This window comes from Lepisma saccharinum (assembly GCF_977018435.1).
Source record: "Lepisma saccharinum chromosome 12 unlocalized genomic scaffold, izLepSacc3.1 SUPER_12_unloc_1, whole genome shotgun sequence".
Taxonomy (NCBI): domain Eukaryota; kingdom Metazoa; phylum Arthropoda; class Insecta; order Zygentoma; family Lepismatidae; genus Lepisma; species Lepisma saccharinum.
The window spans coordinates 16,881,016-16,906,747 of NW_028142891.1; the positions used below are offsets into that span (position 1 = coordinate 16,881,016).

General features: G+C 39.9%; 1 protein-coding gene across 1 annotated transcript in view; it reads right to left on the reverse strand.

The window, feature by feature from the left end:
- Positions 1-9,396: 9,396 nt before the first annotated feature.
- LOC145982205 (uncharacterized) overlaps positions 9,397-25,732 on the reverse strand; it is a 121,910-nt gene continuing 105,574 nt past the window's right edge. The window contains exons 2-4 of the mRNA XM_083115781.1: positions 21,261-23,565; positions 14,512-14,633; positions 9,397-9,618 (exon numbers count right to left, since the gene is read on the reverse strand). Of these exons, the coding sequence (XP_082971907.1) occupies positions 9,409-9,618; positions 14,512-14,633; positions 21,261-23,562 (2,634 nt within the window). The 5' untranslated portion in view covers positions 23,563-23,565 and the 3' untranslated portion in view covers positions 9,397-9,408. The remainder of the gene's footprint in view (positions 9,619-14,511; positions 14,634-21,260; positions 23,566-25,732) is intronic.

The following is a 25,732-nucleotide window of genomic DNA, read 5'->3' on the forward strand; positions in this document are numbered from 1 at the left end:
CCAGATATTATTAGAACAATTAAATCAAGAAGACTTAGGTGGGCAGGCCATGTGGCACGAATGGGAGAGGAAAGAGGAGTTTACAGGATTCTTGTTGGGAAACCTGATGGTAAGAGACCTGTTGGAAGGCCAAGACGAAGATGGAGGGACAACGTTGAGATGGATCTAAGGGAAATCGGTAGGGATGGAAAAGAGTATATAGAACTTTCTCAAGATAGGGAAAGATGGAAGGCCTGTGTTGCTGCAGGCATGAACCTTCGGGTTTAAGAAGGCTAGGGAGTGAGTGAGTGAACAAGCTTCTTAGGTATTCCAAAATTTACTAATATATTATATAATTTATCTCTTTTGACCGAATCATATGCTTTTTTGAAATCAATGAATAGCTGATGGACATTTTGATTATATTCCCACTTTTTTTCAAGTGTCTGTCTGATGTGAAAAATTTGATCTGTAGTTGATCTGTTACGTTTAAATCCACATTGATAATCACCTATAATTTCATTAGCATATGGGGTTAGTCTTGTTAAAAGAATGTTAGACAATATTTTGTATGTTGTTGAGAGTAGAGAAATTCCACGGTAATTATTGCAGTTCATTTTATCACCTCTTTTAAACACAGGAACAATTATGGATTCTTTCCACTGTTTAGAGATTTCTTCTTTATTCCATATTAAACAAATTAATTTATGAATTTGACATATTAATGAATTTCCACCATATTTAATTAACTCAGCTGGTATTAAATCAATGCCAGGTGCTTTGTTATTCTTTAGCCTTTTAATAGCATTTTTAACTTCAGTTAGGTTCTGGAACTAAAGGTTCTGCTGTGTGGACTTCATTTACTTCTGATTTATCTCCTACATGGACATTAGAAGGTCATTAAAGTAGTTCTTCCATCTATTTAGAATATCGCTTGGATCAGCTAGAAAATCACCGTCTTTATCTTTTATCAAGTTTACTTTAGGTTGCCACCCCTTTCTAAATTCATTTACACCTTTATATAACTCTCTGATATTTTTATTTTTGCTGTTTGTTTCAATTTCGTTAATTTTGCTTTTCAAGTAATCTCTTTGTTTTACTTCTAAACGTGCGGTTAACTTCTCGCTTTATTCTATTATAATTGTTTAGATTTGTATCATGAGAGTTATTTAACCATCTAAGTCTAGCCTGATTTCTTATTTCTATTAGATTCATGAGAGTTATTTAACGACCTAAGTCTAGCCTGATTTCTTATTTATATTAGATTGACATTCATTATCAAACCATGGCTTACTTTTTCTCGGTTTATGGTATCCTATACTTTCTTTAGCTGCTGATTCTATTGCATTACATATGTGCTCCCAATTCTTGTTTACGTCTGCTTCATTTATATTTTCATCATCATTTAAATCCTGCAAAACATCAAATCTATTTGACAGATTAATTTGGTAATCTTTCTTAATTTGCTAATCTTTCATCAGTAAACTATCCTGTATCAAATTTTATAACTTTTAGATTTTGAAAGATTTTTGCGAAACAGAAAATCAACTGAAAATAGGTACCAGCAACAAATTATTGGGGTTGCCACTTCAGAATAATATGCTGGTAGATCTCGTTTGAATCACATCATCGGGTGTTACACCTAAATAGGAATATAATCATTGTTGTCAATATTGGTGCCTATCTCGAACGAAAGAGAAAGCGATAATGGTAATTTTAGGGGGCTAAAAGCTGAAATCAGAAGACTTGCTATTACTGAAGTATCAAGTTATTTCACCCATAAGAGCAGTTTCCGGGAAGAAAGACTCGAATAAAAGGAGAATAGACACAGATATCAACTGTCACTAAATTGTGTAAAACCTAGGCCTATGTTCTATTCCAAATATGAAAGGAGTTTACCACTTGTATGTACACCTTTCGCAACACCTCGCTGGGTTGAACTCAAAACTACATAAAAAATGGTTACCTTACATGAAAGTTGAACCGATCTTCTTCACTTCAACGTGGCGTTGGTTCAGTCGCAATTTCTGTGTAGTTGCGTAGCTACAGCCGCTGATTGTTGAACGTGCAGCGCAGGCATTGTTATTCTTCACAACTATAATAATAACCGTGGCGCATCGAGGTCCCTGGCCTACCGACCGACTACCGGCGTACTCCCAACTGATTCTTCCCCGGAGTGTGAAATCATCCAACCAGTTACGGGGTGACGTGTGGTCAACACGGCGAACCCCCTGTCGTTGTAGGTTTCAATGACCAGGCTGCACTAGTCTTTCGTAGCTTTCCAACTTCCTCACGACGGTGGGTGGCCATCGGTCCAATACACAGGCCGAAATCTCAGGAGAAAAGTTTGTTACGCTTCCCCCTGGAGACTCGAACCTTCGCGCGTCCTGCAGCCGATCCCAAATCCTGACGCCTTAGACCACACTATTCTCCAAAAGTAGTTTCTTTATATTTGTGCCCGTAATTGAAGTGAGTATAACTAAGAAACTAAACGAAACATAAAACATAAATACCGGATTCTTTCCGTTTGCAGGAGGAAAAGGGGGGGGGGGGGGGCTATTCTGGCAAATCTAGGCAATCAGATTTTGATGCTTCGCCGAGTCTAAAATCTGCAATACTGAAGATCTCTTGGGGGATAATATTATTGTTCTGTACTACTTGATAAGAAAAAAATGGCATCTGCTTTTAATTTCTTCATCTGTAATTCCGTTATCCTGACATCAATAATATAAACTATCCTTTGCGCAAGAGGTACGAAAAATAAAATATAAAATAACCGATTATAACAGAAATATGTCTCATTACGAGAAAATTTAAGAAATATGTTGTAAAAACGTGAAATTGATCAAATATGTCAAAATATGCCTTATAAAGTTCGTCTATTTCAGCTGATTTTCATCAGATAAAGATACGTGAAGATATCACCTCCGTATTCGATCCGATACCAAATAAAATTATGTTATAACATAAAGTATCGTACCCTAGTAATAATAATGTAATGCAACCAGAGACAGACGCAAGTTTAGGTGCTAGGTTGGCTTGGATTTACTTGGGTTGTTTAAAGAGGGAGACCCTGCAGAGTGGTGCGAGGGCAAGATGTGGTAAAGGTGTTGACGTCACCGGGAATGCTTTTATTGTTGGGCTAACTGCCTAAGTTGTTAGGTTTGACTAGCTAGGTTTAGTTCTCTTAGCCTAAATAATACATTTTCAATGTATTTATGCTAATGGAACCTAACATAACAACATAGGCATTCCTTGTCTGACGTCAGAACGCAAGGTTGATCTAATGTTGTGCTCTGCATTCCAGCTCATACTGACGCTTGCACTTCCTCGTTCCTCATTATTTCCAAACACACCACACTAAAACATGGGAAGATTGGCCTTGTCCGAAAGGTGCAAGACCATACTTCAAGCGAGCATCCTCCGAGTATGCTCTTGCAGTGCGGTCTTGAAGTCGTGGACTGGAAGTGAGTGCACTTCGACTGCAGCGCCAAATACGATCACGTTGCTTTCCACGCGTTTTAAACACTTGTTTTTCCCCACAGAAATCACAAGCATTTTCAAATGTTCTTACACTTACATTTCCACACATTAGAAGCACTTTAACCAACAACTTGCTGATCCATAACTAATATTTAACCCTTGTTGCTGGCTTTCTATCTTCGCGATTTTAAACAAATGAACAACGAGTGTGAATATCACGTGACCTAGTCACCAAGCATCTGTGCTGCGAGCTGCGTACTTGTGGCGCTTTCGAACTATACTAGGTGACGTCACTTCCGTCAAGACCATACTTCAAGTATCTACTTTGTACTATTCGGACAGAGCCAAAACAAATTTCAAATTAAAAAGAGTTCGACACGTAGAACATTTCAATTAACTGTGTTTGTGGATAAAAGATTAATAAATCCGAAGATTTAATTAAGAGCAACAGTATTTAATATTTATTTGGACAGGTTTTACTCAATTCGACAGATTTGAGGGCATGGATACTATTAGTAGTTTTGACAGTTCTTGTTTCGAACTTCATTTCAGATGTGGGTTCCTTCTGGTCGATAACTCTAAACTACCTTCCCGTGTTGTTGATCTCCTCGCCGCCTTCTGTTTGTTTCATACTTTTCTCGTAACTGTCGCTGCAGCAGAACGACCTCTCTGAAAATAGAAACTTATAAAGAACTACTTCCGGAGCAGTATGACTCAGGCCAGACTTGTTGAACTCTGTATTTTCAGTGATAGGGTAAGGTCTATACATGTTAGTGAAGTAATAACGTCATTCGCAGCACAGAAAACTATAGACGGGAAGTCCGTTTTCTGTTTATTCTTTCACAAGAAGCAACAAAAGGAAATAAATTGTAATTTCTGATAATTAACAAACACAGATTCGACTTGTATTATCAATATAAGTGTAGTCCCAATCAGCCATTCACAGTAATTAATTAAATTTTTAGGAAAAGCTTTTCTTGTTGGCTGTACATGGGGGTCCGAATTTGTTTCTTGTTGCTGTGGCCTGGACGATTTTGTTACGCCACTGAGAAGAAGATAATTACGAGGGTCATACAAAAAGTGATTACGTGCTCATGACTAGGGCTCGGAAAAATCCTTTTTTTTCCTAGTGCCCGAAGACGAGGCCCAACATAATATATGTTCATTTTGGGTCATTGTAGGCCAGAAAAAGGTGGGTTTTATTTGTCCTTTTTTGCCTTTTTCGGCAAAATTGGCATATTGGTCCTTTTTTAGCCTTTTTTAGGTCTTAAAGCCTTTTTTTTTTTGCAACTTCACCTTCTTTCGACTACGTTTTTGCTGCCCATTCTCAATTCGAATCATCACCTCTTAAACATCCTTTCTGTAGTAAAGAAATAAAAAATGAAAGAAATATATTTGAACCATTCCTGAAACGAGAGAAAAATATTTTTGGACGACTGAAGCAGGTACGGTCCTTTAACCGTAACTTGGCTGGAAAGTCGTGCTGTAAGTGGCAAATTTCTCTTGTTTTGAAGCTTGTACACGACCAGACAGCACGCGCCTGCAAATATCTCAAGTCAGATAAGGATAACTGAAGTTATTAATTAATTTGGATCACATTTATACGTTCTTTTCTCCGTTTTTAGGTTCTTTTTTTTATATTTTTAGGTCTTTTTATAGGTCTTTTTTTTGGCAATTTATAGGTCTTCAACTTCCCAGCCCTACTCATAACTATCTACTTATATAATCGTGGAGGAAAATGTTACTGTACTCCTTCGCAATAGTCTCCGGTCGAGTATAGCGCATGTTCCCAACTTTCTGGCAATTTTCTCATGACGTCAGCGGAATAGTTTTTTTCTGAATATCTCCGAGGGACCGCCATAGGTTGCATTATGTCTTGAACCGATGTCTTCGTGGAGGATCTTCTAGCTTCTGAAACAAGTCATAGTCGCAAGAACTCATGTCCAGACTATAGGGTTGTGCTCTAGTACTTCCCAACCCCCGCGCTCAGCAGTTGCCTCACTGAATTTGCAACGTGGTACCACAGATAAACGTATTATAGGTTTATCTGTGATGGTACCTTGAGTTGCGTTGCAGCACGATCGGATGTCTCGTCAGAAGTGTTGGTCGTTTCCAACTAATAGCTGGACGAAGGAGATTCTCTAGAAAGTTACTGTAACACTCACTTTTCACGGTAACTCCCTTCGGCAGTGTGTGATGAAGAACGATCTCCTAGTCGTAGGCAACAAGAAGCATCGCCTTAACGATGCTGGGTGTTTGTCGGAACTTTCGCAGTTTTAGGTGAACTAGTATGAACCAATGTTGGATATGGAAGTGCCTCGTGAGCACAAGCTTGCATGAGTTATCTCTGTGAGACTTCACAGTAATTCTTCCAAGTGGAACTTGAATTCTATGAACGCAACTTGTTCTTTTCGTGAGAGCATTGTTTTAGAGCAGCGCTACAGGCAGCGCAGTGCTGCCGCCACACGTCAATCTGTGGAACTACAACATGTCACTTGACAAGTGGCTAACGACAGCTATAACAACTTGGATGTACGTATATGCTAACAACACCAAACCTGACGTGCCTAGCCTACTCACGCATGCATCTAATAGCAAAACTAAACAAAACGTATCCTACCTAATCTATTCACATGTTTACTTCTCCTATTAAATGCATACGTGAGTAGGTTAGGTAGGTCAGGTATCTCCAAGCTATGATCGCTGTCCCTCACGTGTAGAGGCAGCAATAAAGCCCTTATCTGATTGCATGATTCATTGTTGCTTACAGTAGCAAACAATGGGCGTATTGTTGAGTAATCACCTTTTTCGAATGATGCTCGTATTTTAAAAGTTGGTTAACATATGTATAAGAATCGTCTCACATTTTGAAACATATTTTATTTCTTCAGAATATTCTCTTTATTACAGTACAAGACAAAGGGGTTCAGTCAGACACTGAATTCAAACAGCAACAACAAGGCTTTTAAGAGCTAACACAATCATCTTTCTCTGTGACCTTTTGAACCGAAGATACATGATAATGACTTCTCTGTAAACTACAAAACAAAATGAATGTCAGAGAACATGCACCGTTAGTAATTGAAACCAGGGTTGGCATGTTTAAAACAAAAGTGTTCAATACAACTTGTTTTAAACGTTTAAAACACACGACTTGCTTTATTTACATTATCTTCGAAATATGTTTTTTTAATACTGGTTTAGAACACATTTTGATACTTGGATACTTGATAATCTATGGTTATTTGTGTGTTTGGTAACTCTGTCTTTTCATTCAATCTTTGTCAGTTTACTGTGAACAGAAATCTGTTCAGTGGCCGAAATATCTGTGCGTCACGTTTAAAACACATAGCTATGTTTTTTTTTACAAATGTTTGAAAGACTCTTATAATCGAATATTTTTGTTTCGTAATTAACGTACTGCACATTGTTGTTAATGTCAATGTATTTTGTTGAATTCACGATAAAATGCGATGTTTCGGAACACAATGTAGCTACTACGGGGATAGAGGGAAGACTGGCAACGGTGGATTAGTTGAACCTTCTCGAACAGCCTACATGCGAGATTTAAGAGCGACGTAATTAGGTATTTTTAGGAGTTAGTCAAGAGTTTACTTTATAACTGGAAACCCAGTCTTCCTTGGATGATTAACAGATTCCTTATTAATCATTATTCTTAGAATATAAGTCTTGTTGGAATTATTTGGTTAAAATAGTTTTTTGGTTGATTAGAACACTGCTTAAAACATTTAAAACACGTTTAAAACAAAAACTGTTTTGTTTGTTTCTTTTCATAAAACACAAATGTTGCCAACCCTGATTGAAACTGGCATTTTGGAAATGTGTTGGAGAAAGTAGTTCATAAAAATGTTTTTTTTTTTTGTGATTCCAGCAGCAATATTTGTAAAGACTTCAAAGGTGAACAACAACAAACGATACTCCTTTGGAGATTATTGTCATAAAAGAACAGTAATCACAGTGTAAACAGTCACAGCTTGGGAAAAGCTGATTGTGATGTGGAAGTATAAAATGTTGATCGTGACCTCACGCTCACTCGTTCAATCAATGGTTGTGCTATGACGTAACCGAATTATATTGGAAAGGTTTCCTCTGGGGAATAACAAGAAGGCTTTGTTCTCTGACACTTATATTAGGCAGGGAATAGACTTTATTCTCATTTCTGGTAGTTCTTGTATAAAAATTCGTATATTTAGTTTTCCCATGAGCAATAATGTTCAATGGTATAATTTTAATAATCTAATTCATAAAAATAATATTTCTTTCACATATCAAATGTAAGATAAAACGATCAATATATCATGCTGACATCTTTTTCAATATAAATATCTCATCACTTTATTAAGGCGATAGTGTGTGTGTGCAGAATGAAAAAGAGTTAGCATTTGAAATTGTAAAGAAATGTTATGCTTGGAATAAATGTAGGCCTAGCATCATGCACAATAGGGCTGTTCATTGACAAACTTTTCCGGTGGCGGCGCTAGGCTCGTTGTGTCGATCGTCATTTGATTTCCCCTAAGCTTTACAGTGGAGCGCGATGGAATGGCTATTGAAACGTTATTTTCGCCGAAGATTTGAGTTTCTCGTGTGCATTCATAATAAAAATGTACTGTCATGAGTTTCGGAATTACATTGTTCTGAACATAAGGATCTTTAAGCGCAACTGCAGGGTAGCTCTAACGGACTAAATATAGTACGTTTATGCAGAAAGAGCTCTAAACTTGACGTCATTTTGGTAGTCCCTAGCATGGGTATATAATACAAAAAATTAGATTCTTCATTACGCTTTATGTTTTCTCTCTGGTTGCGAGTACGTGTAATCACGATTGGAGAAACTGTACTAAGTGCGTATAATATTTATTATCATACACTATGCCTTATCCAATAAGTATGTTTTCCTTGTATTAAGCGTACTTTCGTCCATTATTATTCTTTTGTTACAACACTTTCAAAATTACAATTCCTGTAAATAAGAACGCCCTAGATTTTGCGAGACATGAAACAGAATTTTAAATGTTTTTTGTAATAACTTTTCTTCCCGATAAATATGTATGTTTAAAACATATTTACTAACCATTTCGAAAAGTGTGATACCATGATAAAATCAGTTGTTATTAATAACTGGCTATAAAAACATAAGTACAGTCGTGCGGAATTATTATGTATAATTCTTTAACGGACCAACTCACAACAAAAGAGCGCTTAAATTTTAAAAATTACAAGTGACGTAAACAAATGTTGTGCAAATTTTAAGGGTTTTTGGAGTTCCGATATATTTTCTGTTGTTGAGCATAATCCTTTTTAAGCTCCTAGTTTTACAGCACTATTATTCATCCATGATGATATGACATAATTTCTGAGGTTTAAATTAAATTAAAGTTAATATTTAATATAATAGCAGCATGTTCAGCATCAAGTTCCCCATGTATTTTTATGTGAGAACAAATGTCTATAAGAATCGTGAGGACACAACTATCGTGCTGCCACCTGCAATAGCTTTCGTTGACCAGCCCTATTGTAAATGTTTAAAACCACAAATCAGAACATGTAAGAAAACTTCACCAGTAAAAAGCCTAGAAAACAACAACAAACCACATTAAAATATTTAGGGTCACAGCAAGTGGAGCATGGCTCTTCGTTCAAGTATGATTCGTAACAAACCAATACCAGGGGGGGATATGGAATCAGCATTCTTACTATGTCACAACAACATACATGTTTTGCAGTTACCACCTTCGATTCTAACACGGTGGAACTACCATGCTACACATTGTTTTATTTTTATTGTGTTATTAATATTTCACATGTATGATATATATTTTTTACTTAACAGATAACAAAGAAGGAAAATATGATTTTTTGCAGCATTACGTCACTTCTTCAGGTAGGGAAACAACATTTGTTGACGTGGCACTCTTTTTACATTTCTTATCGGCGTCGTGCCATGAATTCGGACATGCACGGGTAGCGCCAGCATTCCTGCTTGTGGACTTTTTCATTCACCCTAAGTTTCATCAGATATTCCGCTATGGTTTGAGCTACTCTCTGGCACACGGCGTTCTTCTCGCAGATGGCGTTGGCTTCGCGTAGGAATTCCATGTCGCACACAGCTCGATATCTAGAGCCCGTCAAGGAAGCCTGGAAAGCAATGAAGAAAAATTAATATTTGGTGTTAAGGTCCTAGTATCCCATGAACACATAAGTCATTAAATCTAGTATGTATCCTATGCTAACTCATGAGCATTGGCCAAATTGTATAGTGCTGCATCGAGTTTTTTTTTTTTTTTTTTTTTTGCTCGATCGTCTAATAGTTTGCACGGATGACGTTAGATGGCTTACGGAATCGACTGTTTCTTCGCTCGAACAGGCAAACGATATATAAGCTCGAAGCCAAGTAGTTCACGTACCGTGCAAATTGTCCATCACCATGTCCGTGTACTTTATTTGATGCAATAAGAGCTTCAAGAATTAAAAGAAAACTCAAATAAAGCTGATGACAACTTCTGCACCAGCACACATAAAAACCCATCGCTTAAAAACACACAGGATGCGAGAGAAAAAGTAATGAAAATAGTCATGGACAATTTGCACGATAATACTCATGGATCCCACTGTACAGGGTCAACGATGTTAGTAATAAGGTGTGTTTATACAGCATATATTGATATACCTCTTGATTCAATTGTATCTTCTGCAAATTTGCTGTGTAAAGAGGTGAGTGTACATTGGGATCCATGAGTATTACCGTGCAAATTGTCCATGACTATTTTCATTAATGTTTCTCTCGCATCCTATGTGTTTTTAAGCGATGGGTTTTTATGTGTGCTGGTGCAGAAGTTGTCAACTGTTTTTTTTTTTAGTTTTCTTTTAATTCTTGAAGCTCTTATTGGGTCAACTAAAGTGCACGAACATGGCGGTGGACAATTTGCACGGTAATACTCATGGATTCCACTGTACAACCGTAATTTGTCTGTGCTAGTTGGCCTTCAAATATGCTTCGTGCAGTGAAAGACCCAGTGCAATTGAAAATTAGGTGAACATAGTCATCATCTCTATGTTAAAGTGTAATTTAGTCTATCTTACCAATAAAGTGATACCGAGTGGCCAGAAGTAACGTTACCCAACTCAGAGCCCTCTGTATCCTGTTTGAGGCATCGTAGATCTCTGAAATTTGGTGAATCCACCCACTATGCAGACCATGGGGAAGAGAATGGCGATAAAAATAGTTCAATTTTCCGCCACCAGGTTGAAATGTGGCGCTGTACTTCCATGATGGGTTGTACAAATAATCACGTTAAGTGATTCAGCTGAGTTATTAATTAGAGAGACATTTGCTAGTGGCAGGAAGTTGCGAGAAAATAATCTCTCCTTTATTGCAAGATTGCAAGGTAAAGGCAAATCCATAACCAATTGGAGCAGTTTACATAATTATTACACCATCATGGAAGTACAGCGCTACATTTCAACCTGGTGGCGGAAAATTGAACTATTTTTTTCCTTATCGCCATCCTTCCCCATGGTCTGCATAGTGCATTCACCAAATTTCAGAGTCCACAATGCCTCAAACAAGCTACAGACGTAGCGTCTCTACCATCAACAAGTATTAATCGGGAGGGGCAAGTTACATCCCTATTTAAGATCCCCGCGTTCAGGTTGGAACGCTACGCAGAGGGCTCTGAGTTGGGTAACTTTAATTCTGGCCACCCAGTATATAAAAATGAAATAGATGATTGTCGACTGAAACTACCAACACGAGTTTTACACACGATTATTGTCACAATCGAATGATATTTTATGTTCTATATATTGGAGCTAATCATGCTCGAGCGTGGGAGATTCGAGCGAGTTTGAGCGAGCGAAAGTGGTCCAATGCAGTACTCTACCAGACTGCAAAACATTCACAATATAAGGAATCAGGTGAATAATATGGCCGCAATTAAACTTCTATCAAGAGCCCTCTGTAGCCCGTTCGAACCATCAGATTTCACTGAAACTTGGTATAGAGGCTATGAAGCCCACGGGGAAGTGAATGCTGACGAAATACAGTAGTTCAAATTTTCACCAACCAGTGGTGCTGAAATCTGGTGCTCAGTGAACATCATCTCGGGGAAGGCTTCGTGCTGACAGGGAGTATTGAACACTGCTATACCGACATAAACTCAAATTACTGGTTGTTGTTACTTCAGCGCCACATTTCAACCTGGTGGTGAAAAATTGAACTATTGTATTTTCTGTCTGTGCGTTGGGTGCATTGTCTTCTTAATAAAATAAATAACTTCCTATTTCCTTCAGAACTATTTGTTTTTCATCTGCATTCGCTTCCCCATGCTCTCCATAGCCTCTGTACAGTGGGATCCATGAGTATTACTGTGCAAATTGTCCATGACTATTTTCATTAATTTTTCTCTTACATCCTATGTGTTTTTAAGCGATGGATTTTTATGTATACTGGTGTAGAAGTTGTCAACAGCTTGTTTTGAGTTTTATTTTAATTCTTGAAGCTCTTTTTTGGTCAAATAAAGTGCACGAACATGGTGATGGACAATTTGCAAGGTAATACTCATGGATCCCACTGTACCAGGTTTCAGCGCAATCTGTTTTATCTCCACTTTCATTTACAAAACAAGGAGATGAGAGATCTTTTCTTGTCCCTAGAGAATATGGAAATAAATAAATGAAGTATGTCTTAACTAAGGAACCACTGAAAAATCATTGTGCAAGACACTTTAAAACAATTACATCCTACTTCGCACCTGAAGTTCTATTTTTAAATATCCCACTCTTTACTTGTTTACATTGTGATCGGTGCAGAGGTTTTACAAACAGCTCCAAGAATAACGCCGTTACTCTGTCCATCGTTAAGTTAACTACGAAAACCTACCGTCGTGGCAAGTCGAGTTAATTTCGTCAGCTTTATTCGTTGGAGGCATATTGCATTTCTCGCCGCACGCCGTCATTGAGATGAACGAGCAATGGAAATTTGTTCAAGTTTTCTCGGTGTTCAATAATCCTTTTTGCATATAAGTTAGGGTTTTCTTAGAATCTAAATTACGTGCAAAAGTTAATGTTCCATGTTACAGTCACTGTTGATTGTTGAATCTGAAATATGCAACAAGTTTACACCTCGTATGATTCATATATGCACTTGCATAAGCAATATGCATTTGTCAACAGAACGTCCTTCCGGCACTTGAGCTTATTTCTGTCACATGAGTGCTCGCTCGCACGTTGTATTTTTTACAACACTCTCTATTTTCAGTCATACATTTTCAATTCTGCAATAAAGTAGTTTTTCAAATTTTCTTAATATTTATTAATACTTTTTACACTAATTCTATCAATCATGAATACTAGTAATCATTGAATATAATAAAAAGGTGAAAGAAAATATATTCTAAGAACTCTCAGACAAGTTTTAGATATTTCTAATCTCTACTGAACATTAAGGTAAAAAAACGTAAAGTGCTCCCATAGCACCACGCCATGAAGGCGTATAGGGGTGTGGGGGTAACGCTCCACACTTTCTTGATCCGGTCGTGAGTGGGAGTGATGTGATCAGCATCACGCCCCTGACCGTCTTTACCCTCCAGGGTTTCCCCCAGGCACCCATGTCATTCGACGCTGGGTGCGCGCCGGGGCCGCTTCCAACGTTAGAAAAGTTCCCGGATTTGAGCCGGCCGGGGATCGAACCCGGAACCTTTAGCATGGTAGTCAGACGCGTTACCGACTTTTTTTTTTTGAAAAAAGGAAATACGTCCTACTCGGAGGTATCCCCCACCATTCACACATTTTCTCATTTTACACTTTTTCAATTTTTTCAGTTTTCTTATCATCTGGACAAACACAAATACCCATGTCTTACCCGGGACTCGAATCCGGAACCCCTTGCGTTGTAGCGCGCTCTGCTAACCACTCCGCCACGGAGGTCGACACTGAGCCACCGCGGCCACTGAACATTATCTATACATATTTATGCTATTTAGACAGAAATTCTATGAATAATCAATTCTATTAATCATTAAATAAAAGAAACAGCGGAAACAATGAAATTTTCCTTTAAACTTTCAGACAAATTTTAGGCCAAATATTTATAATTTCTACTGAACATCAGTATTCATATAGGACACAGTACAACAGAGACACATTCACTGCTTCATTCTTCTGTTGCAACTAAACGAGTGACTAATAAAACCACATATTTAGCAGTAACTATAAGGAAGGACCAACAAACGAATACGTTGGTGCAATCCATTGTTGGTGACCAAGCTTTTCATTTTACTTTTAAAAATGATACATTGTTGTGCTTTTTACAACAGCGCGAGTGCCGGAAGATTAAAATTAATTACTTAGCATTTGCATATGGACATGCAATCAGGTCCGTAGTTCTAATCCATCAGTTTGTTAACTGTTAGTTATGCAACCCATTTAACGAATGGCTCGTGTTGGTTGCATATATGCAAGGATGGACAGCAGGACCTTCAATTGGGAAAATACAGTATTTATTTATTTACGGTTAGAGAGTTCATGTTACATAATGAACCAGTAGCCGTGAGTAGGGTAATTTTAGTTTTATTGTGGCCACCCGATACAGGCCCACAGGCAGTGTTTCCAAACCGGTATCGAAACTATCGCTTGGAATTAATTGCCAAAATTTTTCTGGCGTTTTGGTCTTTCATGGGGTCCTAACAAATGCCGTGCGACACTTTCGCGGAGAATCCTGGAAATTATGGAAAATTCCAAGTTTATTTTAATTATGCACCAGTTTTGTGTAAAAACACTGAATTTTGTGATAACCTGATGTAATTCTTAAATATTTTAAAGCAAACGCTTGGTAAATTGATATAGGGCGGAATACTTACACACTCATACAAAATTATATATTGACAAATTTCAATTATTGCAATTTTCAAGCGCCGGTATCGGATCAAAGGGCTTAGCCCTAGAAATAAATGAATGGAAAATTGACACCAGTTTCAAAGTTAACGAATGATTTGATGTGTGAGCCTACCGAAGGTTTTGCTCCATACTTACGCATGCGTGGCAGAGCCCGTGCTCCAAACATGGCTCTATGAAGCTGGTGTGGAATTCCCCCGCCATGGACAGCAACGACTTGCACGTGTTCACGATTCTTCTCTCCTGTTCCTGGCATTCGGCTGCAACAAAGGGAAGCGATTCAGTAATTGGTTTCGTTTATTTTACTTCGCTTTTCTGCCGCTTTTGGCTAATTGCGAAGATGAGGATTTATAGTGGTATGATGAAATTAGTGAGCATCCTTAAATACTAATTCTAATATGGGAGATAACAGCACTTTAAATATGATTAAATTGCTTTAAATGCTCGTATAAGTTTCATCTGTACATAATTTTGCAAAACCTTTCTATGAGAAGTAGAATTCCCATCTCTCCAGAAGTAGACTGACCTCCGAGGCCAAAGTCGTTATCTCAGCTCACTACGACGCCAGGGGTTCCGAGTTTGAACCCCGGCCTGGGCGTACGTGTTCTTTCTAAGTGTTCCTTCATCGATTTCATCCTATCATCGTCGCGATTAGCCAAAGGTTGAATAAAGGAGATGCTAAATAACAAAAGTTAAATGAAATATTTCCAGAAGTGTGTGTGTGTGTGTGATAAAAGGCGGCAAAGAGTGGGGGAGGGGCAACTTATAAATATATATATTGTGCTGCATTAAAAGACAAAATAATTCTTAGCATTGGAAAATAACTGCGGTGAGTCACAAAATAATAAATCATGTTCGTGTTCTCGTAATACTTACAAAAAAAACTTGTCGATTTTATCTGTACATGATGTAACCTTTCACTTTACAATACTGAAGTGATCTTCTCTGCTCTGCGGTGCTGGACAAATTACTACATTTATTGTTTGAAGTAGACATATCTGAGTACGTAAAGAGCATGGTAACGCCCCCTAAAGGCCCCCCTGTTTTTCGGTTCATAGATCCTGCACTGAATAGAACATAAGATACAACCGGAAACTACACTGGATGATCCTTGACATTTGTGACATAACAATGCCTCATTCCACGGCTAAATTGGAAAGACATTCAAGAGCAGGTCTTATGTCATCAATCCTAAGCCGATGAGCAAGACGGTATCCTTGGAGATATTTTTCTCGACGCACAAAAACCTACGCTTGCTTTGTGCAGTAGTTGTAGGCGGCAAATCCCTCTCCCTCCTCAGTTCCTCTCCTTTCACTAAACAGAGATGACGTATCCGCTGTGTCAGTTGGCACCGAACACGTAGGCGAATTCCTTTCAGATAGCTCTCCATGCACTAGCGTTGGGATCGGTCCCAAAGATAGGACATTCCTCTCTGAATGGATCTCACTCTGTCGGTCTCTGAACAAACTTTGTTATCTCCCGGAATGACGCGATTTAGTGTTACGGGTTCGAATCTCGGCCTGGGAGTCCCTTCATCAAACTCATCCTTATCTTCCCGGTTAGCCAAAAGTAACAAAAAGTGAACTAAAGTAAACCAAATCAATCAATCAATTGATCAAAAGATTTAGTACTAATCTACTTATTTATTATTATATTTGTATTTTCTTTTGGTATTCATTTGCCGAGTGAAGAAATACGTTATTGCAAAGCAAACAATTAAATTTCACTATATTCTTATGGAGATCGTGAAATATGAGTAATTGCTTAAGTACTCGTAAGTTGGAATAGAAATAGAAAATTATATTGTTGCGCCAAAGCGTCAACACAAAAACTGCAGAAAACGAAAAACAAAGGCATTGTTGCGTCAAATTCTCGAGACTTCTGTATTTCCCTCCATCCAATTTTGCTTTATTGTATAGATGTAGTATTTGCAATAGTTCTTTCATGAAATAATGTACGTACATGTTGTATTTCGCTATTGTCACAATGTAAAAATTTTAATAATCGATGGTTCCTCTCACTTCTGCCCTTTCAGCGTCTCATTTTTGTGTGTCCCCTCTGGACTAGTGGTCACTAAGCTTACCCTAGGATAGCATAGTGGCAACCCTCCTCCTCTGCTCCACTTAAGTCCATACTCAGGTAAGCATATCTGCAGGGATATCATCTATGGTTGTGGTTATTGTTCAAGTGACTGGATTTTTTGTTGATACACAGTGTCTGTTATGTATCCCCAAGAAAGAAATCCATTGGCGTGAAATCGTGACTTCGCAGTAGCCAAGGAATGTGACCTCTTCTGGCTATACATTTTACTGGGAATCGGTTGCGCGGCTGCTGTGAACAGTTAGCCTGTACAGCTGTGTGACGTTGCTGCTTTCTGGCGAGGAATGCGTGAAGTAAATCTTGCTTGTTGTCGCTTCACGATTACTTGTGTTTAAAATCCCGGTGTTCTTTCTGGACATCCTGCACACCATTGAATACTGACAGGCTTACGAGGGTCACTACTTATATTTTGAGCCTTGGCAACACTGATTGAAGTTAGGCGCGATTTGACGTTTGCACGGAATCGTCTGGCATTATTGACCATAACGTACTTCAAATGTTTTGTCAATAGCTTGATTTGTGTTGTTTATGTTGCCTTGGAGATTGCGCGACAACAAAAAAATTGAATTTACTCGTGAACATTTTCGTGCGATGATTTTTTAAGATTTTCGACGTGGATTATCAAGACAAGAGTGCATCGATCAACTTACTTCCACATTTGGCGATGAAGCCCCATCCTTTGCCACTGTGAAACGCTGGTATAACGAATTTAATCGTGGCCACCATTTGCTCACTGACGAGATTCGCGAAGGTCGTCCAAAATCAGTTGTTGTTCAAGAAAACATTGATGCTGTGCAAAACCTAATACTGCAAGATCGTCATGTGACATACTGTGAGATTGAGGCAACCATATGCATTAGTTCCACCAGCATATATAACATATTACATGCTCATTTAGCTGTGAGAAAGGTATGTTCTCGTTGGATCCCACACAATTTGACAAAAACTCAAAAAGACGCTCACGTCAATTGGTGCAAACAAATGCTCAATAAATACAATCGTGGTGCTTCAAAAGACGTACATAAGATTGTAACAGGTGACGAATCATGGATATATGCATATGAGCCGGAACGTAAACAGCAGTCGACTGTATGGGTGTTTCAAGATGAACCCAATCCAACAAAAGTTGTTCACGCTCGAAGCACATCGAAACAAATGGTCGCCTGTTTTTTCGGGAAAACTGGTCATGTGGCAACTGTGCCTTTAGAGGAACGTAGAACGGTCAACTCTGAATGGTACACAACAATTTGTTTGCCAGAGGTCTTCGGTCAAATACGGAAAACAAACAAACGCCGTCGGATCATTCTTCATCAAGACAATGCCAGCTGTCACACATCTCGTCTAACAACCGACTTTATGAACAGTCAAAAAATCGAATTGATGGGTCATCCGCCGTACAGTTCTGATTTGGCACCCAATGACTTCTTCTTGTTCCCGAATGTCAAGAATAAATTGCGTGGACAACGATTTTCGTCGGCGGAAGACACCGTTGATGCGTTCAAAAACCATATTATGGAGGTGTCTCAAGATTGGAAAAACTGCTTTGACAAATGGTTTGAACGAATGCAAAAGTGTATTGACCATAAAGGAGAATACTTCGAAAAACAATAAAGCAGTTTTCAATGCCAAATTCCTGTTTTTTCATTGTTAGGCTCAAAATATAAATAGTGACCCTCGTATTATATACATTGATGGAACATATCCATCCCTTGAGTATTTGCTTTTTCAGTGCGTTTCACTTTTATGATCTATAATATTGAGGAGCGAATCAAAAGCATACTAAACCATTGGGGCCGCAAGGCGGGTCCAGGAAGATCGGTGACCCCCTCCATGGAATAAGGACATATTGCATACTTCGAAGCTTGCCTTGGGTTTCTTTGTTCATGCCTACTTTCGCTCAACTTGATCGTTTCTTCTTCTGTCTACCCCCTCCCCTTTCAGCTATTTTCTCCCTTTCATTCTCCCTCCTTCGCTTCTTTATTACTCTTATTTTCCTTTCTACCTATTTTCTCTTTCGTATCTTTATTAATGTCCATTTTCCTCCTCCCTCTCTTGCTTCTTTATCCCTATTCAATTTCCGCTTTTCCTTATTTCTGTACTTTTTCTTTCTCTTTCCATCTCCCTTCTCCTTCTTTCCGTCTATTCCTTTTCCTCTCTTCCTCTTTTCTCTCTCTTTCTCTTGCTTCTATACTTCTCTTTCATTTCCCTCTTTGCTTCTTAATTCCTGTCGTTTTTCTTTTCTCCCCCTGTTTTTCTTTATCTGTTATTTCCTTCTTATTTTCTGTTCCCATATCTCTCTCTCTCTGTTGATTTTAATGTCTCCTTCTCTTTCCCTCATTTGCTTCTTGATTTTTCTTTTGGTTTCCCTCTTCGCTTCTTGATTTCTGTTATTTTCTCTTTCTCCCTCGTTTCTTCCCTCAGTCTCCCTTGCTTCTTTATTTCGTTCTTAATCTTTTATCTCTCTCTTGCTTTTCAATTCTCTCTCTCCCTCTCTCTGTCTTGCTTCTTCATTTCGTTTATTTTCATTTTTCCTCTTTTGTCTCGCTTTCTTTCTCTCTTGCTTCTTTCTTTTTCTTTTTGTCTCTCACGTCTTTATTTCTGCATCCTTCTATCTCTTTGTTTCTTTATTACTGTTCTTTTCTCCACTTTCTTCCTCTCTCGCTCGCTTGTTTATTTATTTCTTTTCTCTTCTTTCGCCTCTTTATTTCTGTTTATCTTCCTTCCTTCCCCCTCTCTCTCTATTGCTGGTTTACTTCTCCCTCTCTCTCTCCCTCTCTCTCTCTCTCTTTCCATGTCCGTCCTGCTTGCGTATTTCTATTTTTGTCTGTTGATGAAATTGATGAAGTGACACCCATGTCCAGGCCGGGATTCGAACTGTGCTAACCACTCCGCCACGAATGTCGACTGTACAGAATGTGAAAAAGGTGTTACTTTTATCCCGACTTTTACATATTTCAGCTATTCAAGCCTTCTGTTGTGATAAATTATTTTCGATATTATCTCTTCTCTCTATATATAAAAATGGATGGATGTGTGTGGGTGTGTATGTTTGTTTGTTCCGGCCTAACTCTCGAACACCTAGAGCAATTTCAACCGAACCTGGTACACGTAGACCTTGCAATCTGGAAATAATATTTTGGGGGTAAGACACCCCTGGCACCCATAGGGGTGGGGTGGGAAGGGGTGACGTAAAAATAATCCAAAACGACCGATATTAAATTCCGCAGAAACAGACATCCGTGACTCTATGCAATTCCGCACAACGATAGTGTTTCTCGGGTTGTCTAACATTCAGGCTGATATGATTTTGTGTTGCGAAAACGTGTGGAATCCATAGTTCTCGTGACACTCCCAATGCGGTTCAACTTCAAGTTCATCACCTATCGGCATGGAGGGTGAGAAGGGGTGAAAAATTAAATGCCACAAATGACCTAGATTAGTGTCGAATCCATAGTTTTCGGAGATGCTAAGCTAATTGGTGACATTCAAGATCACATTTAAAATTAGTTACATTCTACACTATAGTTAATTCATTATTTTCCTGGCTAATAGAAGATTGGGATAAATAAATCGCTGGGCAACGCCGGGTAATCAGGTAGTTAATAAATATGAAGGAAGATTGTGATTTATGATTGTGTGGTTAAATAAAATTTTGAGTTTAAATAAAGGATTAAGAACCTCGTGGAAGCATCGAAATGCGCCTCTTGCAACTTTTGTTGTCCATCAAACATATTTTACACTGTGGTTGAATTATAATTGGGGATCGTAAGTTGATGAAAAGTTATCTATGTTCTTAACTTTCAAGGCAATGCTAAACCTCATAGCAGTTCATTTTATTTATTTTTTCCACTTTGTGTTCTTTTTTGGTGTTTAGGTCATTTTTCAATATGTTTTTTTTTAGTTTTTGTTGCACATTAAATATTTTTTAGGTTCATTTTGGCTACTTCCCTGTTGTCTCGTGAATTTTAAATGCATTTGCTACCATAACACACCTATTTAAATTTCCTCACAGGTTCGTCATAATCGAAAATGTGAACAATGGAATTTCAACTAAAATCAATTGTGGTAAATTTATTTTTCTTCCAGCACACTTAGTGAAGCCTACTTTGAGGTTCCGTTGCTTGCTACTATTACCGATTTAATCTGTGGTTTTAAAATAAAATTAGTCAACATAAAATAATTATAATCTGATGCACGCGAAACACAACTGTATTTTCAGATGCTGGGCGCCTACTGTATTGTGCAAGGCCCACTCTAAAGAGATGAATCACTTATACAGAAAAATCTTGTAGTATGTAATCTTGAAGTAAAAATAAAGAAAACTACATTGTCACTTTTTCCCTTTCCTTCGGTTGTGTAAACCATCAAACAACGCTTTTTATCAAATTATTCAACAACTCTCTTGCAAATATTGAAAAAAACAAATTTTCACTTTATGCGTGAAACTTATTTTTAGGTAATTTTTCTTAAATGTTAGGTCATTTTAAAATAATTTTAAAGTCATTCTGTAGAAATTTTTTAGGTCAACTTCTGAGCCTTATTTATAATAGTTGAAGAGTTAATGAGTTATTGTTTTACGTCCACGTTATGCACAGAAAGACTAATTGGGAATGGACCTACAGTTTAAAGTCGGATCCGAACCACTATCAAATGGGGCTCGAGCCAGGAACCTCTTGAATACCAGGCGATATAATAGTGGAACAATCTGATGATTTACACATAAGTAATACACAGTTTTTCCAATTACGCTGTTGAATAAATAGTTCTAAGAGAATAACGGTACTCACCGAACTCTGCCTCTTCTAGTCCTGCGTTCTCCCTGAAGGTCTTTCCTAGAAGCTGTTCGTGCTGATTCAAGACTTGGTTGGCGCTGTCTTCATCCTTCTTCTTCTTATCTTCTATCGGCTCCTCTTTCTGCTCTTCCTTCTTTTCCTTTTCGTCCGCTTCCTCGTGACTTTCTTTGTGTTCTGATTTCTTTGTTTCTTGCTGAGCGTTGACATCTTCGTGGTCGTCCAGGTTAGACTTGAATTCCTCCAAAGCTTTCCTCATCTTCTCCAAGCTGTACGCGGCGGCTAGTTCAGACAGGACCTTCTCCTTCACTTCCTCTATCTCCTTCCTGTCCGTGATGCCTTCGTGGGCGCCCGTGTACTTGAGAGCCTGGTCGACGATCAGGTCTTCGATGGTCCTCAGCCTTTCCTCCATGTTGTTCAAGGTTGATTTGCTGGTCCCTTCGCTCTCTTCGTTTCCACCGTCTCGCCTCTTCTTTCTATCGAGTTCGTCGTCTTCAGTTTCGTCGCTGTCCTCCTGAGAAAAACTCCTGTTCGGCTCGTACACACTGGCGTGATGGTCCCCTTCCGGGGTTCTCTTCCGCTTAACGTTTGTCGACATTGCAAAGTTTTTGTAGTATTCGTTGACGAACCAATCGTCTAAATCATCCTTATCGGTGCCCACCTCGTTCTTCTCTAAGGTTTCTTGCTCCGTGTTGCTCTTTTTTCGCCTCCTGTCGATTCCAAAGTAGTCGGACCAATCTATAGACTTCTTCTTGATGTCCAGTGCGTTGCTCGGCGCAGTTCCGATGGTAGGCTTTGCGCTGGTGGCAGCAGAGGTGGCGTTCGGCTGTGCCTTTGCTGTGACGTTCGACACTTCCGGTGCTTCGGTCTTGTTCTGAACTAAGTCATGTTTGTGTGCGCCATCGGAGAAGATCTCGGATAATTCCTTGACCACTTTGGGATCTGTGGTGTCCTTCTTTCGTCTTTCCAGATGCATCTTCCGCTTCTGAAGGCTTTCGTGGTCGGAGCTTCTCTTGAAGGCGCGTTTCGTCACCGGGAACCTCTTCTGCTTGCTGTACAAGTACTCCAGGCCTTCGGGTCCACGGTTCAGAGCTTCGTAGTCGCTCTCTGGGTACCACTTCTTCAGCACGGCTCGACGGACGGGAACGACTCTCTTGTCAAAGTCCTCGCTGCTATCTTCGTCCCGATCGACGACGGGGACCCAAGAGTCAGGTCCCCGCCTCCTGACTTCGAGAGAGCTCCCGTCGCTAGGGGAGAACCTGGGGTCGAACCCTCCCACGCCAGGCACGCCTCTCTCGCTCTCCACGTAAGAGTCGTACAGCGCTTCGAGTTCTGCCGGAGACATGCTTTCTAAATCTTCCGGGCTGAGCCGACCCCGTTTGGCCCAGTTGCTTCCGGCTCCTCCCCAACCGAAGTGCGAGTTGAAATGGTCGTATCCCGTGCCGTATTGCCTCTTGCGTTCGTTTCTATATATAGGTCCTTGCGGTTTCGGGACTTCGGCGTTTTCTCCCACGTATTCCAAGATCCTCTGGGCATCTTCTTGGGATAAGTTTTCGAAGTCTGTGCCCGGGTTGCTGGCCCGGTATCTCTCCCACAGCGCGGCCAGGGTATCCAGGTACCTCTCTCCCTCGCTCTCTCGGTAGGCGGGCAGCTCCTCCTCGTCGAATCCATCGTCGTCCTCCATCTTCTTGATGACCGTCATGAATCGTTTCCTCGCTTCGCCTTCCTCCAAATCGTCTCCGAACCGTCCAGGGTCGCCTCTCAGCCGCTCTCTGAACGACGAAGGCATCCTCTTGCGGGCCTCCAGCTTCCCTTGGGGGAATTCGCTCATCTCTCGGAAGGCCGACCGCCGCTTCTCCTCGAACGGGATCAGATCCATCGGCTCTTCTTCCTCCTCTTCTCCGTTTTCTTGCTCGGCCTCCTTCAGGTACTCCAGCAGCGCCCTCTCGAGCGCCGTCACGCCGGAACGGTCGGCGATTCTCGGAGGTTCCGGTATCGCCGACCGCTGGTACCCGTAGCCGATGTTCTCCGGCTGTCCGTCCTCGGGCAGGAAGGCCAGACCGTCCTCGCTCAGCACGGGGACCTGCTTCTTGGAGACTGGGTACCTGTAGCGCCCGAGGCTGCTGCCCAGGGCGTTGCCGTAGGGGCGTGCGCTCGCGAGGTCCCTCTGCCGACGGGACACGGCGTCGATGGCCGCTCGCAGACTGTCGTTCTCGTCGTCGTAGAAACCCTCCAGGTTCTCCCCGGCGCCCCAGGCAGCGGCCACGAGCACGCTGCAGAGAAGTAATATGGCCTTCATGTCCTGAAAACAAAGACACAGAAAATGTAATGTTGCCTGCAATACGCCTTGAATATCGTTGCACCAATGCCAAAACCAAGCATGTGCTAAATATGACTTTGATATAAAAGCATTTTCATTGATTGATTGATTAAGTTTATTTTACTTCGCGTTTTGTGCCTCGTGGCTAATTTGCGAAGATGGGGATGAGTGATGAAATGATGAAATTGATGAATGGACATTCACAAACAACCAAGTTCGAGCGGGATTCGAACCCGGGACCATTGGCGTCGTAGCGCGATGTGATAACCACTCAGCCACAGGGTCCGGCAAAAGCATTTTCATATTCAGTCCCCATAGAAAAACATGCTTGTAAGTTAGCATAGGAATGTGTCAGCAAAAAGTAGTGAGAAACGGCTCTAGGTGAAAAAGTCAAAATTTGCACATTCGTGGTTTTGGTATTGGATCGACGGTACATTGACAATAATAGCGAATGGCACAATTATTCTAATGGTGGAGCATTATCATGAAAATATTATTGTGAAATTAGATCAAAGACTGTCCGAGAAAAGTTCTACTTCATGTAAATAACAAAATGAATCAATCTGCTAATTATTATTGATTTTAATTACATTAACATTTAAATGTTTGTGAATGCATATAATTTGCATATTTCACCAACATAAAATACCAGCATCTACATAAGCCTATATGCTTTGCAGACAAATGAAGTCAAACTTTGCCTGATTTTTCAAGCGTCACTCATGCATTCGGGCATCATCCTCAAGTTTTTCTTTCCTTGACATCTCAAAATACTTGCTAATTCTATGGAATCAGTTCATTGTGAATATTTTAATCCAATACCATGTCTAAAACTTCACATTTTATGTGTGAAATGTACCACACATAACGCAGGAATGCCCCAATAACGAATTACACAATTATACCAGTTGTAGAGCATTATCATGGAAATATTATTGTGAAATCGTGCCTGTATGATCTACAGAGTGTCTGAAAAGTCCTCGTAGATTACTATATGGCATTTAGCAGCTCTGCAGTAAACTTGATAACCCACACTCCGTTCAAAATTGATTGTCCAACAATTGTCTAGTGAATGAAGTTCCGTCATTAGCCGCTGATAGACAGAAACACACAAGCCACAACGTAATGACCTGTGTTTTTCTCGATTTCATACTTTTGTGGGTTATCAAGTTTTACTCCCCATCTGCTGTATTATAACATATGAGTTCATGTATTTACATTATGACATACTTGCGAGCGAACAAAATCATTCGTAAAGTGTAGTTGTGTTCGCCTGTGTGGTGGCACATATCATGCATTTCTTCGTGATGTTTTGCCTGAACTGTTGGAGGCAAGAACTATGGTTCCAACACGATGGTGCAACACCACATTTCAACCAAAATGTGCGTGACTTCCTCAATGGCTTGTTCCACAATCGGTGTATTGGTAGTGGTGATCATGTGCCGTGGCCAGCAAGATCGCCGGACATCACTCCCCTGGACTTCTTTCTAAGGGAATCAGATGAAACGCCTCGTATACGAAACACCTGTCGTGTCAGACGAGGACTTCGTTGCACGCATTAATGTCACCGCAGCGACGATTGCAGACGACACCGCGGGGTTGTTTCCTCGCACTAGACAATCGTTGATTCGGCGTTGTCATTTCTGTGTGGAATTTAATGGCAGACAGTTTGAAAATCGTCTGTGATATGGATCCCTCGGCACCTCCACTCTGCACACATGACACATATGCAACCTAGCGCAGCCACCACCATCTTTGTTTTTCTACGTAATGGTGATGCCCACTGCGGATATTCGCTTTCTTCTTGGTTGTCAGTCTCCACATATCACTTTCCGTGGATAACACATCTCGCTAAATCCTTCCCTACCTCCATGACTTCAACAGACCCCTTGGGGAATCCTTTGCGCATCAACTTCACACATCTGCCATGTGCTTTTTTTAATAGAGCATGCCGCATTTGATTGTGGAACACCTTTTGCCGCAGTCATATGGTTGGCCGCTGTGTCACTATTTCCTTGTAAACATAACTTTCGCACTTTTTCCCACTTCAATAAATCCGAATGGGTGCCGTTTTCGGCATTTCGTCACATGCACTTCTGTGTTTATTTTCACTTGTAGAATCACCTCCTACGCTTTGGAAACGAACATT